Source organism: Saimiri boliviensis, chromosome 1, assembly GCF_048565385.1.
Source record: "Saimiri boliviensis isolate mSaiBol1 chromosome 1, mSaiBol1.pri, whole genome shotgun sequence".
In the NCBI taxonomy this organism is placed as follows: domain Eukaryota; kingdom Metazoa; phylum Chordata; class Mammalia; order Primates; family Cebidae; genus Saimiri; species Saimiri boliviensis.
Window position 1 is genome coordinate 212,420,968 of NC_133449.1, and position 26,084 is coordinate 212,447,051.

Genomic DNA, 26,084 nt, shown 5'->3' on the forward strand with positions numbered 1-26,084 from the left:
TATTTCTCTTATATGTTAACATATATTAGCCAAACGGTCAGCATCAGAAATTCACGTACTGTTTTACAGAGTAATATGAGAGAACACTCCAATTACATAAAGCAGACGTAGTGAGGACTTTGTGCACAAGGCAATTGATATTACTGCTACTTAAGAATAACCTGCACACTGTGTGAACTCCATCTTCCCAGAAATTCAAACTACATGCTATGAATGCTAAAGTACTAAATATATAGTCCAAATAGAGAGCTGAATAATTTTATATTTGGTCTCACCTTTTTTTTTCTGAACCTAATTAAGTCTCTCCTAGACCTTAAAAAAATTTCCACCAGAAATCCAAAACAGACAGGTATTAAAAAATAACAGTAAAAATTAAGGGTATTAAAAGTGATATATGTAGGCACACCACACTTCACACTTCTTCATGCCCTTTTTCTCTGTTTCACTAAATACCTCCTAAAAGTTCTGAACATTAGGAAAATATATCTTATAGAATAATTCATACTCCTCTTTACTCTGCTTCCCAACAAACTTCATGAGGTGACAGAAAACTAGATTCATCTTAAAAATATGAAAAGCTCAAGATAAGTTTTTTGATATAATCTTTATCCTTCCCTTTCCACCAGCACACCCCTTCCTTTCTCCACCCCACCATGATATATGCTCAAGGCTTTGACTAGGAGAGAGAGGATATTCTTCTAAATCACCATTCTGCTATTTTGTATATAACTTCCCAAATAAAAAAAAAAAATCACAATTTGTGTCTCTGGCGTGGGCAAAGAGATCCATATTGCAGAAGTTATCAGAGCGTAAAACCAGAATCATTGAAGAGGGCTACATACTTTTTCTCATTACTTTCATCTGTGTAGGAGATGCCATAAAACCCATAGTAAGAACTGGATATATTTGCCGAATACTCTATCTTCAACGTATAATTGTGTCCTGCTAGAAGGGCTTCAGGGGCAACAATGGCGATCTGTTTATGATATGGATATTCTAGGATCTCAACTTCTTTTTCTTGGCTTGAAACTGCCGACATAAAGGTCACTCTTGAAATATTATGACCTGTGCTATGAAGAATGATATTCCATGTGACCTGAAGAGCCTGAAGTGAAATTGTCACAGAAGCCCTGAATGTCATCGAGGTTAGGTTCGGGTGTAGGTTGAGTTCATAGCGTAGTGGCACAATGGCAGTGGGAAGCCTGATCTGAGCCCATGGAAACAATTTCCCATTTGCTGCAAGTGGCTGAATTAGTTCAATTGATTGGTCTTTTTTATGGCAGCCTTCTTTGGTAAAGGTACATCTGGGCAGTAAGTAAATTACCATGATTACAGAAACAGCAACCACAACGACAAAAGCACAGACCACCATGGTCCTTGCAGAGGGTACTGAACAAGCCCCATCTGGGCTCTGCCTGTAACCAGTTGCACTGTTCCGAAGGCCTGAGCTTCTATTCATGAAGGACATGCCCAGCAGCTTTGCTGATGACTCATAGTCCTCTTCATCCTCGTCCATCTCATGCTCACCAAGACCCCGCACCAGCAGTCGGGAACCCCGGGGCTCATATTCCACCTCATCAGGCTCTAGAGGATGTAAACAAGGCTCTTTGGCTAAATCTACCACATCTGGTTCTTCCTCAAACATGCTGTTTTCAATCATATTCCTGGGGAGCTGAAGCCGATCTAAAAAACCAAAACATAAGAACAAGGCACAGAGTTAGAAAAAAAAAGCTCATAATATTAATAACATGTCTTCTAGCTAGACCACATTTAAGCTAAGAATTTTTTTAAGTCATTAAGACTTATTTCCATCTCAGAGCTACTGATTAAATAAGATGTTTATGCCATTATTGAGTTATCCATTAAAAACTAAAACATAAATAAAAGTATACCACAGTTACAATACAAGAAAGTTAAATAAACAGGCTAGTATATTTTTAAAAGGATAGCTGAGATAATGTATTAATTTTCTTAATATACTCCTGCCCTACAACCTGGGACACTGCCCTGGGTTCAAGAGGGCCCTGCTTTGGCATTCCTCTGATTACATATGTGCCCACAAGGCAAGGAGTCATAGGATCAAAGGGATGTGCACACCTACAGTCCACGGTCTGGGCACTGGGATCCCAGAATTTCTGTCCAGCAGCCCTCAAACCTGCTTCCAAGGTATTTGTGGGTCTTGTCCCTGAGTCTTTCTCCCTAGGGAGCACCACAAACTGATATGCCCATTTCTAAGATTGAGTTTGGCTAAGCAACAGGATGGGTTATTGTTTTCCCCTGAAAGAGGATTGTTTCTGTCCCACAGCAAACGGGAAGCAGCAAATTACATAGGAAACTTCCATAAGCAAGAAATAATTTAAAAAATGACCAAAAGAAAATACAAGTTAGACAGAATTATAATTCAATCTGTTTTTCAGGCTTCCATGGCTCTCAGAAGTACAACATACTTCCTTGGGAAACAGCCAGACTGCACACCATGAGGGTTTGTGGATCTCAGTGGGAGCTTTTACAAACTACAACAAACCACACCTTCCAATTTGCCAAAATCACTGAGAAAAAAGGCTCTAGAAGGGTAGATAATTGCCCATATATCAGTGCTTCCTAGGATTAGACCATTCAATGTTCTTTAAATTCATACAATTTTAGTTTTTAAGGGATGTCAAAAGTTAACAAATTGAAACCTACACTAATCTTCCCTACAAGGCACTTTATACATATCATTGCTAACCATCACAACAATCCTATAAAATGGCAAGTATTATATTTCAGACATGAGAAAATAGAAAAAGAGAAATGGATTAATTCATCTTCATAAAGTCACAAAACTATTTAGTCATAAAACTGATACTAAGCCCAGGTTTAAAATTTGATTCAAAAGTTTATGCTCTTTTCATCATTATATGGCATCCCTCTACCCAAACTAATCAATAAAAGATGAGAGTCCTAAATTATTTATTTTGTACCTAGCAATGAAGTTGTTGCTAAGAGTATTACTTCACCATCAGCAGGGCAAAGCGTATATCAAACTACTGAATATCTAGCTTAAGATAAATGCTATGTATTTTGTGCTATTCAACGGTGGCAACTCTTCATCCATAAAATAAATTATTGATAAATATTAGGATAAAAATTTCAGTTTTGCGGCTCAGTGTGGCCTGTGACCCCACAGCATTTGCATCACACTGCAGCTTGTTAGAAATGCAGCCTCTGAAGTCTCCTCTTAGAACATAAATTTTAACAAATCCTCAGGGGCTTCATGTGCACTTAAGTTTGAGAGGCAGTAGTATAAGCAGCCTCCATGCCAGATCCCAGCCAGCACTAACCATACCATTCCTGACTATGCTGCGGCCATCCCAAACTGCTTGCTATTTTGAGCACAGGCCAGGCAGCTATTCCACGCTATCTTCCATGTGTCTTTTTTTCTTTTCCGTCTCCTCTGCCTGTAGTGTCACCATCTCCCTTTCCCATGCCCATCCACCTGGTGAATACCTGGTATTCCATACCTCAGCTGAACTTGATATGACATAAATTAAGAAAAGTTGTCTTCTTTTTGTTTTTCCTTTGCCTTTATTACCTTTGAAAAATAAACTTTCTTTTCATTTGACCTCACCCATTTCTGCTTCGGGGAGCATATGGATCACAATAAGGTTGCCTTTTCCTGACTCCTCTCCAACCTGAAATTGTGTACAAGTTATCTTACTTTAAAATTTTTCTTTGAATAAAACTTGTAATCATTTTCTAGGTGTGAGTTTAGCAATCTGCCATCTACCCATCTATTATGCAATAAAAAGGGTTCTAACATGCTACTTTTGGGAATATAATCTCCTAAACTTCCAATAGTGCCCCATATTCTTGTTTAAAAAAAAAAGTGTGTTTTGTTTTGATAGTTAACAGTATTTGGGGTCATTTACTTCATTAACAGGGCAAATATTGCTGTATTCCATTTTTTCAAATTGCTTTTAAAACTTAATGATTAGAAAGTTTCTGTGGTAGTTTTTAGTGCCTGGCACAGTGCTGTAGACTAGCTTTTTATTTAATTTAAAAATGTCTGAAAAAGGCTTTTTCTGACATTTTTGCCACACATGGGAAGATTATGCTCTCAGGCATTTGCCCCATGTGTTTTGTTCTGTGTCAGGCCCAATGCAGACAGCAATGGGTTCTGCACAGTATGGTTTTATTTACTACATTTCTAAACTAACTCTGGGTACAATCTCAGCTTAGTATTTAGAGCATTCCCATCTCTCAATTCTTTCCCCTTAGAACTTTGTTGCTGTGTTTTTCTATTCTTCAGCCATGCCATTTAAAGCCAAGTGATATTCTACAGTTTGACTATATGGCATCTCTTGTCTGCATGTCATTAATTTCAAATCTTCTGACAAGGCTTTAGTCAGAAGCCTGCCTAAATCCAAATAACTTACTTTTATTATTTCACACCCAGTCACAATAATACCTATGTAGAATTTTAATCTTTCAGAAATGGAGATCATATCAACCATTTGCTATATTGTGCACTTTTTTTGGTATGCACAATCATATCAAGTTAAATATATCAAATCAGGGGAAATCACTTTTATTACAGATATTCCACGAAGATACTTGAAGGTACTTTTAGCCTATTTAAGAAAATGTTGACTTGATGCTTAAGTCAGTACACTTTGATTTTAGCATTAAATTGTAACATAATACATGACTACCCCTTGCTCAATGGGATTTATTCCTATTGAAAGAAGGGATCCTAAAGAAACAGGGAATTTCCTAAAACCTCTTAAATCCACATACATAAGCTATCTATAAGCCAAAGCAAAGACCCTCCGAGCTGAAATGTTTCAGTTTTAAATAACATAGGCCCATGTGGTTATAATCTAAGAGAACTGAAGACATTTCTTTTCATCAGATACTGTGAGCTAGCACTCCTCAGTGTTGTTTGTGGACCACTGCCAATGTGCAAAACTGTTTGTGACCCATCTGGGACAGGATATACATAGCCTATTAGTACCCAAAAACTTTTATAACAATTTGGCAGAGTAATTTTTATGTCTGTCGAATTTAATGTTTAAAATTGAGCTATTTTGTTATGTTTATTTCATTTTTATTTTTTTATATGCTACAAAATTTCTACAACAGATTAAAAATTAAAAAAAACAAAAACAATAAACCTTGGTTCTTCAGCTCAGATAATTTGAGAAGTAGTGAGTTAGACTATCACTATAATGGCAATAACAGTCAAGATAAAGTTCTTAACTATGTCAATAGCAGTGGGAATAAAGGGGAGGGTATGATTACAAGTCATGTCAAAAAGGTAGATGCATAAGAACTGATGCTCCTTTGGGCTAGATGGACTTGCAGGGTAGGAGACAGAGAAAAGTCTATGTTAATCCCCCTTACATTTTAGTTTGCATAACTGAAAAGAAGGAATGACATTCACTAAGATTGAGAATAGAGGCCTTCATATTCTCTAATTTTATTTTTTTTAGGCAAGAAAGGAGAGCAGGATTACGACATGGCATTTAGTGTAGGATATGATATATTTGAGGTATCTGTCACATAACCAGGTGGAGATGTTTGATTAATAGAGTTAAAGGGCTGATTTTAGGTAGAGGTTAAAATCCTGGTGTTTCAACTGACTGATCTCAAACAGGTTACCTTTCTTAGCCTCAATTTCCTCACCTATAAATGTAGGAAACAGTACTATTTTGTAGCATTGTTAAAAGGATTATGTTATGTAGGTTTCGAGCTCAAAACAGTGATCTGGGTGGAAGATTTAGGTTTCTGAATCACCTGTGTAGAAATGGTTGTTAAAATGATGCAGAGAAGTGAGACTATCGAAAGGGAGATGAGTCAGGGAGGATCAGCATTTAAGAGCTGGGTGGGCAGAGGAAGAAGGGCAGCAAAGTAGAAGATGAAATGGACTAACGGTAGGAAAATCAGAAGAGTGGCATCCCAGACACTGAAAGCTGGACTTCATAAAGATGAAAGTGGCCAGCATATAATATTTTAGAGAAGTCAAGTAAAATGAGGCCTAGTGAGGCTCTTACATTTGGTCACCAGGGAACCAGTGATTTTAATAATGGGAGTGGAAGCCTGATTCCAGGATCCCAAAGAAGAAATGGAATGTTAACAAAGAAAACAAGGACTGCAGACTTACATTCAAGGTATGTAGTTATCATGGAAAAAAACATAAGAACAAATTAAAGGAACTATAGTATAGAGAAAATTTAAATCCTTTTATTTTTTTTGTCTCTGTTTAACATGTGAACAACTTAGGCATGTATTTCTGCAGGAAAGGAAAAGTAAAGAAAGACAAAATGTGGAGGTGGAGAAATAGGGGAGGGAAAATGCTAGCACCACATCCAGAGGAATAGGGAGAGTGCACAAGAAACCCAGTATGATGGGAGCTAGGTCTGCTCTTCCTCCAAGCATGGAGAACAGCAATAGAAGACAGAGAAGAGGTATGTACATGAGCACAGAACAGCAGAGAGCTTTCATGTTCTCTGCGACAAGTATAAGCAAGGCCATCTGCCCAGAGCTAAAGGCAAGTTGCTGGGGAGGCATAGGGGCTTGAGAAAAAAATAAAGGACAGGTACCATGGGAGAGGGCCAGGGAGTGGTGACCCCAAGACAAGCATGACTGAGAAGGTCAGAAAGCCCAGTGGAATTTGTCATACCACAAATCTCTAACAACATCTTTAGCAGGTCTTAGCAGCAAAGGTCTAAAAGAAGAGAAGTGTTATGTTATGTGTATTTTACCACAATAAAAGTTAAATAAAATGTTTATGAAAGGTAAAGAAAGCAGATTGTTAGGCAGGGTTAAACATATAGGGAGGATGTCGTGAGAAGCCAAGGGTACCGTGCATAGAGGTGGCTGGCAAGAGAGCAAGTCATCCACTGAGGGGTACAATTTAGAACACGGACAAAAAGTGAAGCCATGACAAATAACATTAACAGCAACTGGAACCTTTAAAGCAAACTTCTCACAGACTTCAGAAGAATTAAAGCTTTAAGCTGCCATCACATTTTCTGACAAAATGAAGTAAGATGTACAACTGTCCCTAGGTATCTGTGGGGGATTCATTCCAAGGCTCCCTGTGAAACCAAAATCCAGAAATGCTCAAGTCCCTTCTATAGAATGCTGTATTATTTGCATCTAATCTTTGCACATCCTCCCATGTACTTAAAATCATCTCTAGACTACTTATAATATCTAATCCACTGTAAACGCTCTATGAACGGTTGTTATACTGTATTTTTTAGGCAATAATAACAAGGAAAAAAAGTCTGACGTTCTTCTGAGGCCCCTGTGACATATTTATATAGAACTATAAGCTCCAAGTATGGGACAGCACTTATAATACTTTCTAGATAAATTTCCAAAGTGATGACTAATTATCACATAAAGTAACTATTTCCCTAATTAGAATCCACTTCTACCAAAAAAAGATTCTAATTTTTTTTTTTTTTTAAGTTTAGGCTTAAAAAGAAAGAAAAACACAAGAGTTGAGAACAAAAAAAGTGCCTTTTTTTTCCTGGGTAGGTCTAGATGGACAAAACCCTGCTAACCCATGCTCAAAGAAAATCTCTTCCTGTTAATTACAGTGCTCATGAGAAGTTACAAGTTTAGGTCTATCTTATCTCACCAGACTCTGAAGGACAGTCATTAAGAGCAACCAGGTTTTGAAGATGTATCTAAGCCATCCCTTTCCCTGACATCTGTATGTGTAACACCTCAATGCATAAGCAGTGGTATAAAATACAAACACAGAAAGTCTTGCATGCATTACTAATTTACCCCTAGTATACTGTGCTTTTTCACACCACTTTTAATTTTCCAGTTCAGAGGCCCAAGGTCATGACACTGGAGCAAGATCCAAGTAAGGTCATTCTCTCTTCCGCATTCCCTCACCCTGACTTTGTCTCCCTTGTGATGAGAAAAGTAAATGGATGAATGAGGGTGGGAGGCAAGAAGATCAGAGAGCAATGATTCAGTCCACGAGCACACTGGGAGAGACTCCACTTTCAATATGACAGGGTAATTGGCACCAGATTATCATTCCTCTCATATACAACTATTAAACTGGACAAAATGATACACCTGTATGCACATACTAGCTAACAGTGTGACCACTGAGGGAAGGAACAGGTGAGCCCACAATCACTCTGGTTGTCTGGGGATAATTTCCCAACTGTAGTACAGCAAGCTAGAGTATACATACAGCAGCGCTGGTTAAAGGGACCATGTGCAGAGGGGAGTCACAAAGGTTTGTATAAGGTTTTCTGAGAGTCCTTAACCAATTCAGGACATGAGGCATAGAAGAAAATGGCTGCAATAAGGTTAAGACAGAACAGAAATACTAAGGTCAAGCAGTGTAGGGAAGTAGGGGCAGGTCAACCCAGCCAGAGCAAAAACTCTGAACACCCTAGACCAGGCGTCCCCAAACTTTTTACACAGGGGGCCAGTTCACTGTCCCTCAGACCATTGGTGGGCTGCCACATACTGTGCTCCTCTCACTGACCACCAATGAAAGAGGTGCCCCTTCCTGAAGTGCGGCAGGGGGCCGGATAAATGGCCTCAGGGGGTCGCATGCAGCCCGTGGGCCGCAGTTTGGGGATGCCTGCCCTAGACATCAGCTTGAAACACTAGAAAAGCCTCAATGTAGAAGTAAAACTGACATCCTAGAAAATGGCCTACTCTAGAACCACACTAACAAAGCCTAAAACCAAGCCCTAATAAAATCCACAGGGGAAAAAATATTTAAGGATGAGTCTTGCTAAGTTAGAGGAGCTTAAGAAACACCTTGAGCTTTCCACAGATCTGCGCTAAAAACTTTAAAAACAAGCCTACACAAGGTGATCAGCCAGTAACTAAGCTGTCTACAAAGAGAGACAGAGAGAGAAAAATCAACATTTTACAGAATTTTTCTTAAATTCAGCATCTCTACAATGTGTCATCAACACTAACCAACATGTAATAAAGAATTACTAGACACCTAATAAAACAAGACAATGCAAACCCTAAGAAAACAAAATAATTAGAAAGCAACCTTAAAGTAGTCCAGATATTGTATTGCATTTAATGAGTCTTTAGAGTAGCTATTATAAATAAAAAAGAATCCCTGAGAAAGACATGTTTTATAATTTTTCAATTGTATCCCCATCAGTTAAGCAGGAAGATGTGTTTTAAATAATAAAAAAGGAGAGTATATGAATAGATGAGACTCTTAGCAGAGAAACCAACACTAAAAAGGAACTAAATGGGAGGGAAAAAAAGAAAATTCTAAGAGGAAAAGTTTCAATAAATAAAATGAAAAAGTCACTAAATGAACTTAACAGCAGATTGGAGACAGCAGAAGAAAGAGTTCATAAACTTGACAGATCATTAGAAATTACCAATTTGAAGAACAATGAGACAAAGGATTAAAGAAAAAAGCACAGCATCAGGGATCTGGGGGACAAGATCTGAGAGTCTAACATGTATCTGACAGAAGCCATAGAAGAATAGTGTGAGAATGAGGTAGATGAAAATATCTGAAGAAACAACAGTAAAAATTTTATTAAGTTTGATGAAAAACACCATTTACCAGATCCAAAATGTTCAGCAACCCTCCCAAAAAGATAAATACACACACACACAAATAACAATCTCTTAAGCACATCATGGTCAAAGCTGCTGAAAACTAAAGATAAAAAGAAAACTTTTAAGAGAGCCTGGAAACAATGCTACATACAGATGAACAATACAAACACTAACTTCTCATGTCAACAGTGGAGGCCTGAAGATGATAGAACATTTTCCAACATGTCCTGGTAGCTCCAAAACCAATTTTTCACTTCTCAAAAGTCTAGTTAGGTAATTTAAAGAGACAAATCAGGCTAGAGACAGAGATACCTTAACAAGCCCAGCTGACTTACATCTGTCCCTCTTTCAAGAATATCCAGCAAACACAAAAATCATTTAGCCAGTAATAATGCTACTTATGCCCAAATTTAGAAAATACAGTATGTGTCCCTGCCCCTACCGCCACCTCCTTTCAAGTAAAAAGCTAGGGAAATTTTCTTTGTAAATCCAAATATTTAAAATAAACTAAAGAGCTATTATTTAAAGGAAACTCTTATAAGTCCATCAAAAGTTAAAAAAAAAAAAAAAAGCATTCTTAAGCAAAAAATGACTTAACATCCACTTCTGTATTTGGATTTCTGTACTTTTTTCTTAAAAAGGGAAATTCCTTTTAAGTGTCCACTTAAAATTTTAACTGAGTTTTTCTGGAGAGGAAGAAAAAAAGCCCTCATTTTGAAGCATCTGATTTAAAATTCTTACTTCATTCGAGGTAATCAGAATTCTGAGGCTCATTTTGCAGAAATATAATCATTCTGTAGTAGTTCAGGTCACAGCTATGTGAAACAAATCTCCATAGCTAGCATCTTTGTTCTGAATCTCAGAGACCCAGTGGCCCCATATATAAACAAACTAAATTGGTCCTCAGCTCTCAGCCATGCTTCCACAAATCCCTAAAGCACACACAACCAAGCACAGTGCCTGCTCTGCCTCTGACCAGTATGCGAGACCATGAATGTTACAAACATTTTGGTTTCTCTCAAGCATGCATGGCAGCTATAGCCACTTCACTTTGTCCCCTAATCCTACCCTCTTCACTGCAGCCCATAGGCTTTTTTCTTCCTCTTTATTTATTATACCAGTCCAATGTAATCTTTTCAAATCCCTAGTTTCTTTCACCTTTAAAAAAAAAAATCCAGCTATATTATTGAAACAAATGTCTTACTCTGACCAATTCCCCTACTCTCCCTAAAATAGTAGGCCATACATTGCAAGATGTACAAATGTTCTCTTAGGACAGAAAGGTTATAAGAACTGCAATAAAGAAATGCTTAAATGGACTCAGAAGACTTCCACAAATATTATATTCACTTTCCCCCCACCTCATGATAAATCCTTGGACAATCAAAGAAAAGCAACTTGATTTATAGTAAATGACATTCTCTAGTCATCATTCTAAAAGTAATCCTGCCAACTTGGGGGATTATCCAACACAGGTTCTCCTCTTGGAAGCCACTGTACATAGAGTTTGGTTTATAATTAGACTGTGTAGTGTTAATTATGCTGGTTGCCCTGCCAATATTCTACAGAGGCTACAGGAGGAGATCAAAACAATCATTCCAGAATCATGAGTCACTTCACTCTCTCCACACTACACACACCACTGGCAGCCTCTCAACCCTGGAAAAAGGAAATTATGCACACTATTTGCCTATATAGCCTTTCACATTTAGGATGAAACACTGACTTAACTGCTCTATATTTACTTTTCTATAATTACAAATACATTTCAATCCCTGTAACTTTTTGCTGTTAAAGAATTAGAATTTGAAGGAAAGAAGGTTTAGAAAATTCTCAAGGCCTGGTTTTTCCTGTAGAAAAAATAATTTCTGCATACATAAACTGCCATTATAGATTTTGCTTCAAATATGAATAATTCCTCCAAGGAAAGGTTCATAACCTCATTCATCTTTGTATTCCTGGTGCCTAGCAGGGAAGAAACCTGCCATAAATGTTGAAATGAAAGTAGCAATAATCTAACACAATAAAATGAAGTATTAATGAAAATTACCTCCATGTCCATGCATAAACTCTTCAAGGGCTGAACCCAGGTTTATTGGAGGCTTGGAATAAGATAAAATTCATACACTGGCTATAAGGTTAACAAGGTCCTTCTAATACCGGCTGTGGGACTGGATCTTAAATCAGAAGGACTCGGTAGTACTTCAATAATTATGGGATCTGTGTCACTGCCTTTCAGTTCTACTGGACACTGATTATTGAGAACAACTAATACATATTCCCTTCTTTTCTCAAAGCTGGTTGATAATTCAGGTTGATTATTGTTTAGGGAGACATAAAATACAGTGAAGAGGATGGGCACAGTGGCTCCCACCTGTAATCTTAGCACTTTGGGAGGCTGAGGAAGGAGGATCACTTGAGGCCAAGAGTTTAAGATCATTCTGGACAACACAGTGAGACCCAGTTTCTACCCAAAAAAAAATCAGCCAGGCTACAAGTTGTAGCTGTCATCCAGCACATTGCGTTTTATTGTATAAATGCAGTATAGTACATTAACATGGCCTTTAAAGACACAATCCTTAGAGATGTTTTGGGAGAAGTTGTAGTGTTTTTATATCAAGGCAGCCATTTGACAAATGTCTTAGAAGTCAGATGACTTAAAACGGAAAACCTGTGTGTCAAAATCTCTGTGAAACAGGTAATATCTAAAGTTCCACTATGCCTGAGTATTCTCCAGGAACACTGCTCCAGCTGACCCTAAAAGACGTCAAGAGGCCAGAGTTGTTGCTTACCTTAACAATTTTATGTTTTTGGTGTTAAAGGCAAAACAAGGTTTCTGGACTCTTTACATTTTAAGAATTTACCTACTAATGTGTGCTGTGAAAGACAATGAAACATCATTTTTAATAGTAAAAGGCATAATGGGGAAGATTATGCTAATGAATCTTAAAGAGAAAGACTAGTGCGCTTGGCTGAAAAGTTAAAGATGTGTTTATTGTCTTATGATTTTGAAGCTTCTACCCTAATTATTTAATGTAATAGCAATGAGCTCTTTATTAACAAAGCACTTCATAGTTTGCAAAGTGTTGTGACCCATTTATCTTATTTGACTCCTACAATAATCTAAGTAGACAGGAGAGTTATTATCCCCATTTTACCTTTGAGAAAACTGAGGTTCCAACATATACTAAGCGGTAAAGCCAGGAATCCTTCACTGGTAGAGCCAGGTTTCTCTTTACTACACACACACACACACACACACACACACACACACACACACACACAAAAGACAGAGTCTACTCACTGTCACCCAGGCTGGAATGCAATGGCACAATTATAGCTCACTATAATTTCAAACTCCAGGCTCAAGCAATACTCCCACCTCGTCCTCCTGACTAGGTGGGATTACAGGCATGTGCCACCATACCCAGATAATTTTTTTAAAATTTTTTGTAGAGATAGGGTCTCACTGTGTTGCCCAGGCTGGTATTAAACTCCTGGTCTAAAGCAATCTTCCCACTCTGCCTCCCAAGTGTGAGCCACGACACTTGGCCTCCATTATTTTCAAATTCTCTACTGCATTATATTTACTAAGTCTAATCACAGCTGCTATTTTCTGTGCAGTTCTATAGCCCTATAAGCAAAAATCAACATTATAGTGCTAAAGAAAAGAATTGGAAAAGATGAGCCAATTCTGGTTTAATTTTATACCTATGAAGCACATTGTTTTAAATATCTATCCAGGAGAACATTTTAGTTGAAAAGGAGAAATTCCACTCGAGAATGCCAATAACCAAGAACAACTGCAAACAGAAACAAAAACTATAGCACATAAAGAATACTGCTGTGAAAAAGATCAAGGACAGGACCAAACAAATATAATACAGATTTTAATCATAAAATCTTAATCATAAAAAAGTTTAAAAATGAGGAAGAAATCGTAAGAAAAAAAATGGCTATCACAACAAACAAGGTAGAAATTCTTTTAACCCATGTCAACTTAACAAACCTCCAAATTAACTCGTCTTCCATTTCCTCTGTAAGACATTTTCAGATGCTAAGTGCTGACTGAATGCCCATAACTAAAGGGCTACTCTCCAGAAGGTCCAAGCACATATGCCCTCACCAGAGGCACTGTACTCTTACCAAAATTTAGTGTTTGTTCTCAAGCTGATTTATGCTAGTTAAAATTATAATTATGGCTATATAATTAAATATTGTGTCATTAAATGAAAAATATAAGAAGACAGTTGTGTTTATGAAAACCGAGTTATGCATCAGAAAGATCCTACAAACTTGAGTCCTCAAAATAACAGTTATGCATCAGAAAGATCCTACAAAAGTGAGTCCTCAAAATAACCCTGCTGCCACATTAGGTATGGGCAAGAAAAATATAACACCTTGGGATTGGGGAGTGGGGGAGCAGGCAGAATTCTAGGATTTTTGCACCCAGTCTTCAAAATGCCCGCAATCTCAATCTACTTTTTTTTTTTTTTTTTTTTAAGGACTGGAAATTACAGATGAATGACGAGCAACACATATTCACATGTAAAAAGAAAGATGAAGAACTCTACTTTGTGGGCCCAAAGCAAAATAAAATCTTTGGGCACTAAGATGATGTTAGCTATAGCCAACCTACTACTGTACTACTGAACACTAGATCTTACTCCCTTTAACTGTATTTTCATACCCATTAATAATAATTTACTGTATAGTATAAAACAGAGAGAAAAATTGCAATGTTCACAACATAAAGAAAAGATAAATATTGAGGTGATGGATATTCCAACTGCCCAGATTTGATCATTACACCTCAGGCACGATCGGCAGAGGAAACACCCAGCAGAGTCTAATTCAAACTGTTGACCTACAGAATCATGAGCAAATAAAATGGTTGTTGCCTTAAGCCATTAAGTTTTATGACGTGCTATGCAGTAATAGAGGATCAATTTATGAATAAACTGATCAGTACACTATTATCACATTATCACTATTAATATTTTGGTATACTATTCTTAGACTAATTTATCCCCTATGACAAAACTGAAATTATTTGCTACATACTAGTTCTATAATTCTGTGGCATCTTTGAAATGGGAATACATGCAGTATCTCATGATTACTTCAAATTTCAACTCAGAAACATAAGGAGAGAAACACTTGGTATTCGGAACATTTTGCATTCTTTATATAAAAACTCCTCTGTTTGGCTGTGGGCTTTTTCTCTTAAGCCCAAAGGCCTTGTTGTACATGACTTCATAGGAAGCTGTCTGGAGTCCTAGCACTGGACCAGGTTAGACACTGAAAAAGTAAAACCAAGTTCATCATTGTCACTACCACCACCAATAATGTTGATAAAAGCCAAAATTCACTGAGGGCACATCATATGCCAATACCCACCTAAGCAATAGAGAGACAGCACAGCAGAGTAATTAAGAATGTCTCTGAACCAGGCACGGTGGCTCACACCTATAATCACAGCACTTTGGGAGCCCAAGGTGGGCGGATCATGAGGTCAGGAGTTCAAAACCAATCTAACCAATATGGTGAAACCCAGTCTCTGCTAAAAATACAAAAATTAGCCAGGCATGGTGATGAACACCTGTAGTCCCAACTACTTGAGAGGATTAGGCTGGAGAATCACTTGAACCCAGGTGGCAGAGATTGCAGTAAGCCAAGTTCACGCCAAGATGGAGCACTCCAGCCTTGGTGACAGAGCGTGACTCTGTCTTAAAAAATATATATCCTGGTGGTTGATCCCAGCGCAGTGGTGTTTTTCCACTCTCACTGCTTCACTTGACTAGCCTAGGGGAAAAAAAAATGAAAAGAAAAAGAAAAAAGGATATCTCTGGAACCAGACCGCTCTGCCACTTCCTGTGTACCCTTAAGCAAGTTATTTCATCTTTCCAAGCTCAGTTTGCTCATTTATAAGATGGGGATAATATTAGTAACTATCTCATTGAGTTGCAAGAATTAAATGATATGTAAAATCATTTAGAACAGTCCAGCACAGAGTATGTACTCAAAAAATTATCAGCTGTATCATTAATTAGCATTTTACAAACATTAATTAACATTTAATCCTCACATTTTACAGCTCAAGTGAGAGACAAAAAGGTTTAAGAACCTGCTATAAAGTGGCACAGCCAGACTGCGAACCCACCATTTTCTTTTTTTTTTTACTGAAGTACCTATACCCTTTTACACCCTTTTAGACTTTGGGTAAAAGAGTCCAGGAAAGTCAGATCAAGTCCCTAGTGCCAACTAAATGCTTCATGTCTACATAGTCTCTGGAAAAGGCTGGAGGGGCAGTCACAGAACCACCTCTACATCAGAGAGAACTGCATAGAGGTTTAGGATAATACCACTTATACTAGAGATAAACACAACTCCAGCAATTGTAGAAATGTGTAGAAACACACTGACACCGTGGTTTCTACAGCTCTCTCAGCCAGGTACTTAGCAGGTATTCAAAAAAGGTTGGCTGATGTCTAAAATAAATTCACTGTATTACTACTTCATCATGGGCAGTAAACTGGACTTTTCCCCCTTCCCTTTTCTCTCATAAGATTATGAAATTATCCAAATACAGTCAGTCTATATCTACAGGTTCCACATCTATGGACTGAACTAACTGCAGATTTTAAAAAATTGAAAAAAATCAAAAATAATAATACAACACAGTATAATTTACATAGCATTTACATTGTATTAGGTTTTATAAGTAATCTAAAGATAATTTAAAGTAAATGGGACAATGCATGTAAACTGGTTATATGCAAATATACAGGGATTGAACATTGGTGGATTCTGATAGTGGGAAGAGGATCTTGGGACCAATCCTCCGAGGATACTGAGGGATGAATGTACAGCACAGTGCCCATGCTACTAAAACTTTCTTTTGTTATTTTTAAAAACTAGAAGCTTTAAAAAAAAAAAAAAAGCTATGGCTATTTTAGAAAACTATAAGCTTTTTAAAGAGAATCTCTAATCCTATTACATTTATGAATAAAACAATTAACTTATGCCCAAAGATACTCAGCTGGTTAGTAAAAATGACATGAACCAAGGAAATTTCTTTTTATAATTGTTAAATTTTAACTTCTCTAGAGGAAGATAGAAGTGAAACAATAAGTGGGTTTAACCCACAGAACGGCTCAGCTAAGTTTAGTTCTACCCAGATTCCGTTTGGTGATTTTGAAAACAACCACTTTCCCAGACTTACAGGAAATGGTTAAGCAACCTCAAAGAAGTCACTTGTTTTTGCATGGTAGATAGTGGGTTTTTTTGAAAGGTGAATCCTTTTCAAAAAATAAGACAAGCATTCATCAATTAAAAGCAAGTCTACAACATGGTACAAATGATTACTTTATTCTAGATATTCTTTTTCCTTTAAGGGAACAAAAATAACAATATTTAAATGAACTTTCATGTTTATAATAAAATGAATTGTCAAAAGTTTAAGACCAAAGCAGAACAAAAATCATGGCAGAAAACAAGACATGCTGATGGTTCAAGACAGCAACATGTTTTCATCTTGGAATGAAAGAAAACAGAGATCAGACAAGATTGTGGGGAAAAAAACATATTTTTAGAGAAATTTCTCACATTAGACTATAGTTAATTTTTTCAGAAAAAAACTATCTGCTGACTCTTTTGCACTGTAGCACTAGCTGATACTTAGAACAGTAAAACATGGTATTTGAGATGAGAGACTATATAATTTCTAACAGAAAAGTTCTCTGCCTAAGTGATAAAACTTTACTAATTTTTAAAATTTTGTTTTTGGTGCAAATAATTCTAACATATTTTACTATTTTCCTGTCTTCTTACAAACACTAGTCTGAAGTATTTTATGGTCATTATAAAAGGACAAGTCACTGACTACATTATACTTGTTGGGACACAGAACTGTATCCTGGCTGAAAAGGTAGAGAATGACATCCCCAATCCACACCCTAGAATGTGACCAATTTGCCTAAAATGCATTTCAATTAACAACTAAATATTTACAGCAAATCACATTGCATGTGTTATTTTAAGTTTTAGATTTATAGATTGAACCAAGTTTCGCTGCAGTTAGTTACTCTAGCTACATTTCAATGGACTTGTTAGCGTAACTGAAGTTCAATTTTGATTATGATTCATATATTAGTCAGTAAACATTTCTTTTACATAAAAATATTTATTTGATAAAGTCAATTATAAAATCTGTGAATTAAGATAAATTTTGGCTGGGCGCGGTGGCTCACTCCTGTAATCCCGGCACTTTGGGAGGCCAAGGTGGGTAGATCACCTGAGATCAGGAGTTCAAGACCAACCTGGCCAATATGGGGAAACCTTGTCTCTACTAAAAATACAAAAATTAGCCAGGTGTAGTGGTGCTTGCCTGTAGTCCCAGCTACTCAGGAGGCTGAGGCAAGAGAATCACTTGAACCCAGGAGGCAGAGGTTGTGGTGAGCCAAGATCACGCCATTGCACTCCAGCCTGGCGAAAGAGTAAGACTCCATCTCAAAAAAAAAAAAAAAAAAAAAAAAAAAAAAAGATAAATTTTACAAGTAGTTGACCGAATTTAAAATGTGTTAAAATATGTATGTTAATATTATTTATTATTATTACTCACATTAGAGCCATGCATAAGACTTATAATTTGAAATGCACAAGAAATTTTCATAATCAAACATTTTAGATCTTCCCAAGTTTAGAAAATCCTCAGATACTCAACTTTTGTTATATATGGAGAATTAGCTACAGAGTATGGATTTAGCTAAATCAGATTTTAAAAATCTAAAACGAAAATCATATAAAATCAATCATATCTATTAAAATGTCAACTAAGTCTTCAAAAGTTGTTTTAAAAATCATCACCTAATATAAATGGCTAAAAACTTCATAAAAAGTAAAAATAAGGAAGATTTCAGCAAATTGTTAAATTAGATAAATATGATTACATGGATATTTAGGTAAACTGACCAAGGATCACGTTTTGGGTATTATGAGCCATGGCAAAATAATCCCATTCCCATTTCTTCCTCAATTCTACCCACAAAACACCACAATAAAATACAGAGGTAGTTATATTAGTTACAAATTAATTAAAATTTCAGAACAGAATCAGCCTTAAAGAAACTATTATGGAACGTATTATTTGTTCCAACATTACATCTATATACAGTAGTCACTTGTCAACTTAATCAATTCAACATATTAATCATTACTCTCCGTAACCTCTGTAAACAAGATTAATTGATATGGTTAATAGATGAATCCTTCCCAACCCCCAAAATGTCCATGTCCTAATCCCGAAGGACATGGTTACAGACCTTGAGATGGAAGACAATCCAGGATGGCCCAATATAATCATAGGGGTCCTAGAAGAGGCTATCGGAGTGAAATAATGAAAATGGACATGGCTTGCCTTTAGTAGCTTTGAAGATGAAGGAACAAGGAAGGCCAAGAGCCAAGGAATGCGGACAACCTCCAGAAGCTGAAAAAGTGAAGGAAATGGATCCTGCCAACAGAAAAGAACACACAGCCCTGCCAACTCCTTCATTTTAGCCTAGTGAGCACCATGTCAGGCTTCTAACCTACATAACTGTAAGATAAATTTATACTATATTCCTTAAGTTCGGGGTAATTTGTCCTGGCAGAATACAAAACTAATACAACTAGTAACCACAGAATGCCCAAGATTCATGGCTGGACAGCTCCACTTCTGTACTAATTGGAGTTAGGAGCTTGCCCAAGGTCAGCTGTGGTATTTCCAGTTATGCTTGGTATAGCTATTAGGTAATTCAATTAACTTGCAAAATAGATGAAAGTAATTCTAAGAAGATCAGCTGAAGTCATTGGAAAAGCTCAAAAAGGCAAGCCACTAAAATTGTTGAATTAGGTAGGAGACAACTCTAAAAGACTGGGGAAAAAACTGAAAGTCTAGAAAAATTTTGCACTCTGCTTCACAGGTGTCCACATTTTCATTTCACTTTATAATAGGTTACAGAGTAAAAAACTTGCTGAAGCAAAACACATGGGGGTGAGTTTCGGTTTTAATATTGTTCCATTTCCTTTCTCTACTTTGTCCTGAGGGCAGGCTTTGGTCAGAGAGTGGTGTGGCAGTGCCACCAGGTAAAATTCCAGTGAGTCCCATATTTCTATCCAGAGTAACCACAAGTAGGCCCTGTTGGCTATACAGCATGGGGGAAATGCCAGAGGGGACAGAATCAGAAAAAGAGTATCCCTCAAATCCGTTCATGAACCTGAAAAAGCTACAGAATGACCAGTGAATTACACAGGTGCAGAACAGACCAAAACCAATACAGCAAAGTCTATCAGTTTCTATTGCTGCTATAACAAATAAACCTCAAACTTGGTGGCTTAAAACAGCACCAATTATGTTATGATTCTGGAAGTCAGAAGTCTAAAATGGGACTCACTGGGCTAGAATCAAGATAGCAACAGTGTTGTATTCCTACTGGAGGCTCTGGAGAGAATTCATTTCCTGGTGTTTTTCAGCTTCTAGAAACTGCTTACATTCCTTAGCTTGGGTCCCCCTCCCACCGTCAAAGCCACAATTGCAGGTTGAGTCTTTCTCACACTTTGTCACTCTGATATTTACTCTTCTGCCTCACTTCTTCACTTTTAAAAACTTTATGACTATATTTTAAAAACCTTATGACTACATTGGGCCCAACTAGATAATCCAGGATAACCTCTTTCTTTAAAGGTCAGCTGATTAGCAACCTCAACTCTAACTGCAACCTAGTCCTCTTCATTATGTAACCTAAAATATTACCAGGCTCCAGGGATTAGGAAATGGACCTCTCTGGAAACCATTATTCTGCCTACCATACAAAGGCTAGCAGAACTGAACAGATATTGGAGCTGCTGGCCACAGATGTTAAAACAGAACTAAAGTCTGAACCTGAGCAGGATGATCGCCTGCTAAAACAAAAATACCAGCATTCTTCAGAAGATAAAAAAAGTCTATACAATATAACATCCACAATGTCCAGGATGCAACCCAAAACAACTTGAAATACAAAGGACCAAGAAAATGTGAACAATTCTCAATGGAAAAGGCAATCACTAGATGATGGAATTATCGAATACTTTAGAACTGTTATAATTATGCTCCATGAGGTAAAGAAGAACATATCGAAATAAACAAGGTAAAAATTCTCAGCAGAGAAAAAGAAACTATGAAAGTATCAAAATAAAATTTTTAAACAGAAAACAAAAATCCTGAAAAGAAAAATTCACTGAATAGCCTGAAGAGCAGAATGGTGATGACAAAGAAAAAAAGTCAACGAACTTTAAGATTAGCAGAAATAATTTGATTTGAAAAACACAGAAAAAAGGAAGATTGAGGAAAAAGTAAACAGTGCCTCAGGGACATGTAGGGCAATATCCAAAGGACTAAAACATACGCAGCTGGAGAAAAATATTGGGGCAGAAAAATTATCTGAAGAAACAATCACCCCAAACTTCACAAATATAGTAAAAGATATCAATGTACAGATTTAAGAAGCTCAACCTAAAAAGAAATAAACTCAAAGAAAACCAAACCAAGACACAAACTGCTGCATAACAAAAAGTAAAGAAATACACAAAATCGACTAGAAAAAAAATCAACATATTACATACAGGGTAACAATTCACATTACACTAGATTTCTTTAGGATGGAGTCTCATGCTGTCACTCAGGTTGGGGTGAAGTGGCATAACCTCTGCTCACTGCAACCTCCGCCTCCAAGGCTCAAGCGATTCTCCTGCCTCAGCCTCCGGAGTTGCTGCAACTACAGATGCAAGACACCACAGGCTAATTTTTTATATTTTTGGTAGAGACAGGGTTTTGCCATGTTGGCCAGGCTTTTATCATGGATTTCTTAACAAACAACTATGAAAAATAGAAAATGATAAGCAACATCTTTATTGTTTTCATATAGAGAGAACTATTAGACATATTTGTGTAATATATATGTATACATCTTTGTGTAACCATGTATCCAGAATATATTAAGTATTCTTACCACTCACTAAGATGACAAATAATCCAATTTAAAGAAATGGGCAAAATATTTAAACAGCCATTTCATAAAAAGTGAACTAATGGCCAAAAAATCTACTTCTCCTTTCCCCTACACAAAGATACTCAATATCAGCAGTAGTCATCAGGGAAATGCAAATAAAAACCCAAGGTAACCACTACACATCTATTGGATTGGCTAAAATTAAAAAGGTTATCATACTAAATTAATCAGCACTCTAATATATCACTGATGGAAATGTGAAATGGCACAACCAGTTTGAAAGATAGTTTAGGAGTTTCTTAAAAAGTTAAAACTTAACAGTATCAGAAGACCCATCCAATCAACTGACAGGTAATTACCCCGGAGAAACAAAATCAAATGTCCATACAATGACTTATGCTAGAGTGTTCACAGCAGCTTTATTTGTAATAGCTCCAAACTGCCAAACTGAAAACAAATGTCCATCAATTGGTGAATTTGTGAATAAACAAATTATGGTATATCTGTACAATAGAATATTATTCACCAATTTTTTTCTTTAAACGAAGTCTTGCTCTGTTGCACAGACAGGCTGGAGTAAAGTGGCACAATCTCAGCTCACTGCAACCTCCCCCTCCTGAGTTCAAATGATTCTCCTGCCTCAGCCTCCCAAGTAGCTGGGACTACAGGCGTGCCTCACCACACCCAGCTAATTTTTGTATTTTTAGTAGAGATGGGGTATCGCCATGTTGGCCAGGCTGGTCTTGAACTACTAGCCTCAAGTGATGCGCCCACTTTGGCCTCCCATAGTGCTGGAATTACAGGCTTGAGCCACCGTGTCCAGCCCTATTCACCAATTTTTAAAAAAAGAAACTAGTATGCTGATTCAAAGAAGTGAGGTCAAAAAAGAGCACTGTATGATTCTATTTACATAAAATTATATAAAATCTATATAATTCAATTAATATACAATTCTAGAAAATGTAAACTTAACTCTAATGTCAGAAAGCATATCAGTGGTTGCCAAAATATGGGTATGAAAAAAGGGATAGAAGGATTATTTTTGTTTTGCTTTAAGTTTTAAAAATATAATTGCAAGAATGAGGAATAAGCAACACTTCAGCACTCTCATTTTAATTACATGAAGGCCAATTTGAGAAGCTTATTCATTGGACAATTATTGCACATTCTCATATGCCAGATTCCAGGTCTTTGCTCCACAAATTCTGTCCACACACACAAAAAGAAACCATACAAGGTCTTCTGTGTAAAAGTATTTCTGACTCTTAACTATAAACACCAGCAGAGTGGAAGGCTAAATTTCAATAATGTCAATAAGCATTTCAAGGTATTTTGAATGAATGGGTTAGAATGGGTAGGTATATCACCTACTTTCATATTAATAGAATTCTGTGTCAGGCCAGCTGACCTTATATGGACATTTCAGAATGTGTATGTTTACATCTGATCACAGATCACCATATATCTTATTTTAAAAGGAAAGAAAGAAAAGATAGTTTTAGGGTTGTTATTAATAACTTAAAGTTGGAACTTTACAGTCTCAATTATCTCTATTTTAGCATGCCATAACCCAATACTAATGCCTCCAGAGAACCTTGAGACCACTGTCAACACTGCCATGGACAGATTAATACAGCATATACACCAGCAACAATTTTATTTATCCTGCAATGTACCTATTAAAAAAAGGCTTGATGAGCATTCCTTAACCCTAAAGGAAAAAAGCAAGCATAAACTGACAAACACTGGTGAGAAATTGCTACAAGTTCAGAATGAGAAATAACCTTTACACTATGCCACACAAACATTTCTTATATTAACCTATATCAACAAATCTGGAAATCACATTAGCTGTGGTCTAAGATATATGGTGGTCTAAGATACATTTCAGAAGTTCAAAATATTATCTTTGTGAGGAAAAAAAACAGATTCAGAGGCTCATGGTAGAGTGGAGGTAGAGAACTGCATAATTCATACTAGCAAATAGAATAGAATAAACACACAAAGTAAACAAACTCAGAAGGTCTTGTTTACTTCACTGCAGGAAAAAAAAGTAGGCCTTTAATTCATTAAAACTAAGATTAGTCTAAGAAATCACAAAAGGGCTGAACTAATATGAATTAGTTTACATAATCTAAGACATAGATTGGTCTGCTTCTTAGAAATTAATACTTTTTTTTTTTTTTTGAGACGGAGTTTCGCTCTTGTTACCCAGGCTGGAATGCAATAGCTCGATCTTGGCTCACCGCAACCTCTGCCTCCTGGGTTCAAGCAATTCTCCTGCCTCAGCCTCCCGAGCTGGGATTACAGGCAGGTGCCACCACGCCCAGCTAATTTTTGTATTTTTAGTAGAGATGGGGTTTCACCATGTTGACCAGGATGGTCTCGATCTCTTGACCTCGTGATCCGCCCACCTGAGCCTCCCAAAGTGCTGGATTACAGGCGTGAGCCATCGCGCCCAGCCTTAGAAATTAATACTTTAATTGAAAAAGAAAATACCAAGATACAAATGGACAAGAGAAAACTTACAGATGAAAAGCCAAGATAACACATGAAAATTCTAGAAATGAGAGAACCACACATTTTCATATGTGCCAACATATTATTTGGATACATATTATGTTTTATATAAGGGAATCCAACACACAAGGAATGAATGTCCTTTTCTATGTCATTGTATTCTATGGGATAAACAGGAATTTAAATGGCCTCACATGTCTGGGTTTATGAGAAACGTGGAAAGAAGGAGGGTGGAGGTAGCAATTATTAGTGGAAAAAGAATTAGTAGCTCAGATTTAAGCAAGTCTTAGGTGCTAATCAAATTCCTCTATTAAATTTGCTCTAAGAAGAGGACAAGATAAAAGATCTCCAACCATCTTGTGATTAGACCTGTATCTGTGTCTATACCTTACTTTCACACTAACAAAATGCTAATCAGGAATGCAAGAGTCAAAGTCTCTTTCATAAAACCCAGTATGTGTGAACACCGAGATGAAAATCAGCGTGTAGCTTACTGGAAGTACCTTCCTTTCCCCACTGCCAGCCAAATGGAAATTATATTATAGCAAGCTAATTACAGATTAACCATCTGTTCCAGGTATAGTTAAACCCCACAGGCTGGTCCCAGGCTGACCTGGTTAAGCTCAGGGATAAAGCTTGAGGAAACAGATCAATCCTAGTCATTCATGGCCCCAGAAAGCCCAGAAAAAAAGGGGGGCTGGTTCTAGTCCTCGTAAAGGTCTGGATCATTCTATGGCAGGGCAGGTATGGAACAAAGGATTTTGCATCATCCTGGTCTCCTGGGTCCATAGATCAGGAAAAGTAGGAGAGAAAAAAAAAGTAAACGAACTTAGCCAAGTAGGCCTTTAATTCACTAAAACTAAGAATAGTCTAAGAAATCATGAAAGGGCTGAGACATTAAATGATGTATCTCCATTATGTCTTTGTTGAGGGGCTGGGGTGTGAAGAAAGGTGCAGCTTGTTGAAAACCCTTTGGATATAAACAAAAAAATGGAGGTAAAAATAAATCATTTTTAAAGGCAATAGTTTAAAAAAAATCTGCCTCTCTCTACTTTAGAACAATCTAGGACTGAAATAAGTGACTGTAGAATCCTCACGTAACCAAGGCATCTGATACTGTGGCCTGTCAAATAAGCCTGGCCAGAACATTCCCCTCCTGTGACCTAGATCTATCTTAAGAAACTTGCTGCCCAATTCCAACAGCTCCACTTTCTACCTTCTGTGGACTCCTGAAATATTCCTCTCCAGTTCCTGAAAAAGGCTAGATTAATGTTCTCAAAATGTGATATGGGTACACCTAGAAATCCCTGATGTCATCACAGGAGGCCTTCAAAGTCAAAACTGTTTTCATAATAGTATGTTATTTGCCATTTTCACGCCACTTCTCTCATGAGTATAAACCAGAGTTTTCCACAGGCTACATGACTTGTGCTATTACAACTGACTGAATGCAGAAGCAATCCTGAAAATCCAGTTGCATCCTATTCAGCCCAACATCAAAAATATTTGCAAAAATGAAAAATAATGCCTCTCACTAATCCTTTTGTTTTGGAAAATAATAGTTTTATTAAAAATGTTATTTATGTTAATACATAAAAGGTTTTTATTGTTAAATAAATTAATATTTTTAAATGTTATCAGTGTTAATTTTTAAATCTCTAGAGATACAACTCACTTAACCAAAAGCTCTTAGGGGTCCTCGATAAAAGAATTTTTAAGATTCTAAAACCAAAGTATCTGAGAAGCATAACTCTGCCTTCAAAGATAAACTACTCCCAAACTCTCCAGACATCTTGATCCAAACAGGCAAGTTGGTATATTGTCTGAAAAAGCATATAGAACAAATACACAAAGTAAACAAACACAGACGGTCTGGCTTACTTCAGTACAGGACAAAAATGGGACAAGGGGTTTTGGATCATCCTGGATTACTGTGTCCAGAAGAAAAAAATTAAACTTAAGCAT

General features: G+C 36.9%; 1 protein-coding gene across 2 annotated transcripts in view; it reads right to left on the reverse strand.

Annotated features, from left to right (window-relative positions):
- LNPEP (leucyl and cystinyl aminopeptidase) overlaps positions 1 to 26,084 on the reverse strand; it is a 96,533-nt gene that overhangs the window by 54,361 nt on the left and 16,088 nt on the right. For both annotated transcript variants that reach the window (XM_010340220.3, XM_003920729.4), the window contains exon 2: positions 843 to 1,683. In XM_010340220.3, coding sequence (XP_010338522.3) covers positions 843 to 1,660 — 818 coding nt within the window. In that variant the 5' untranslated portion in view covers positions 1,661 to 1,683. The remainder of the gene's footprint in view (positions 1 to 842; positions 1,684 to 26,084) is intronic.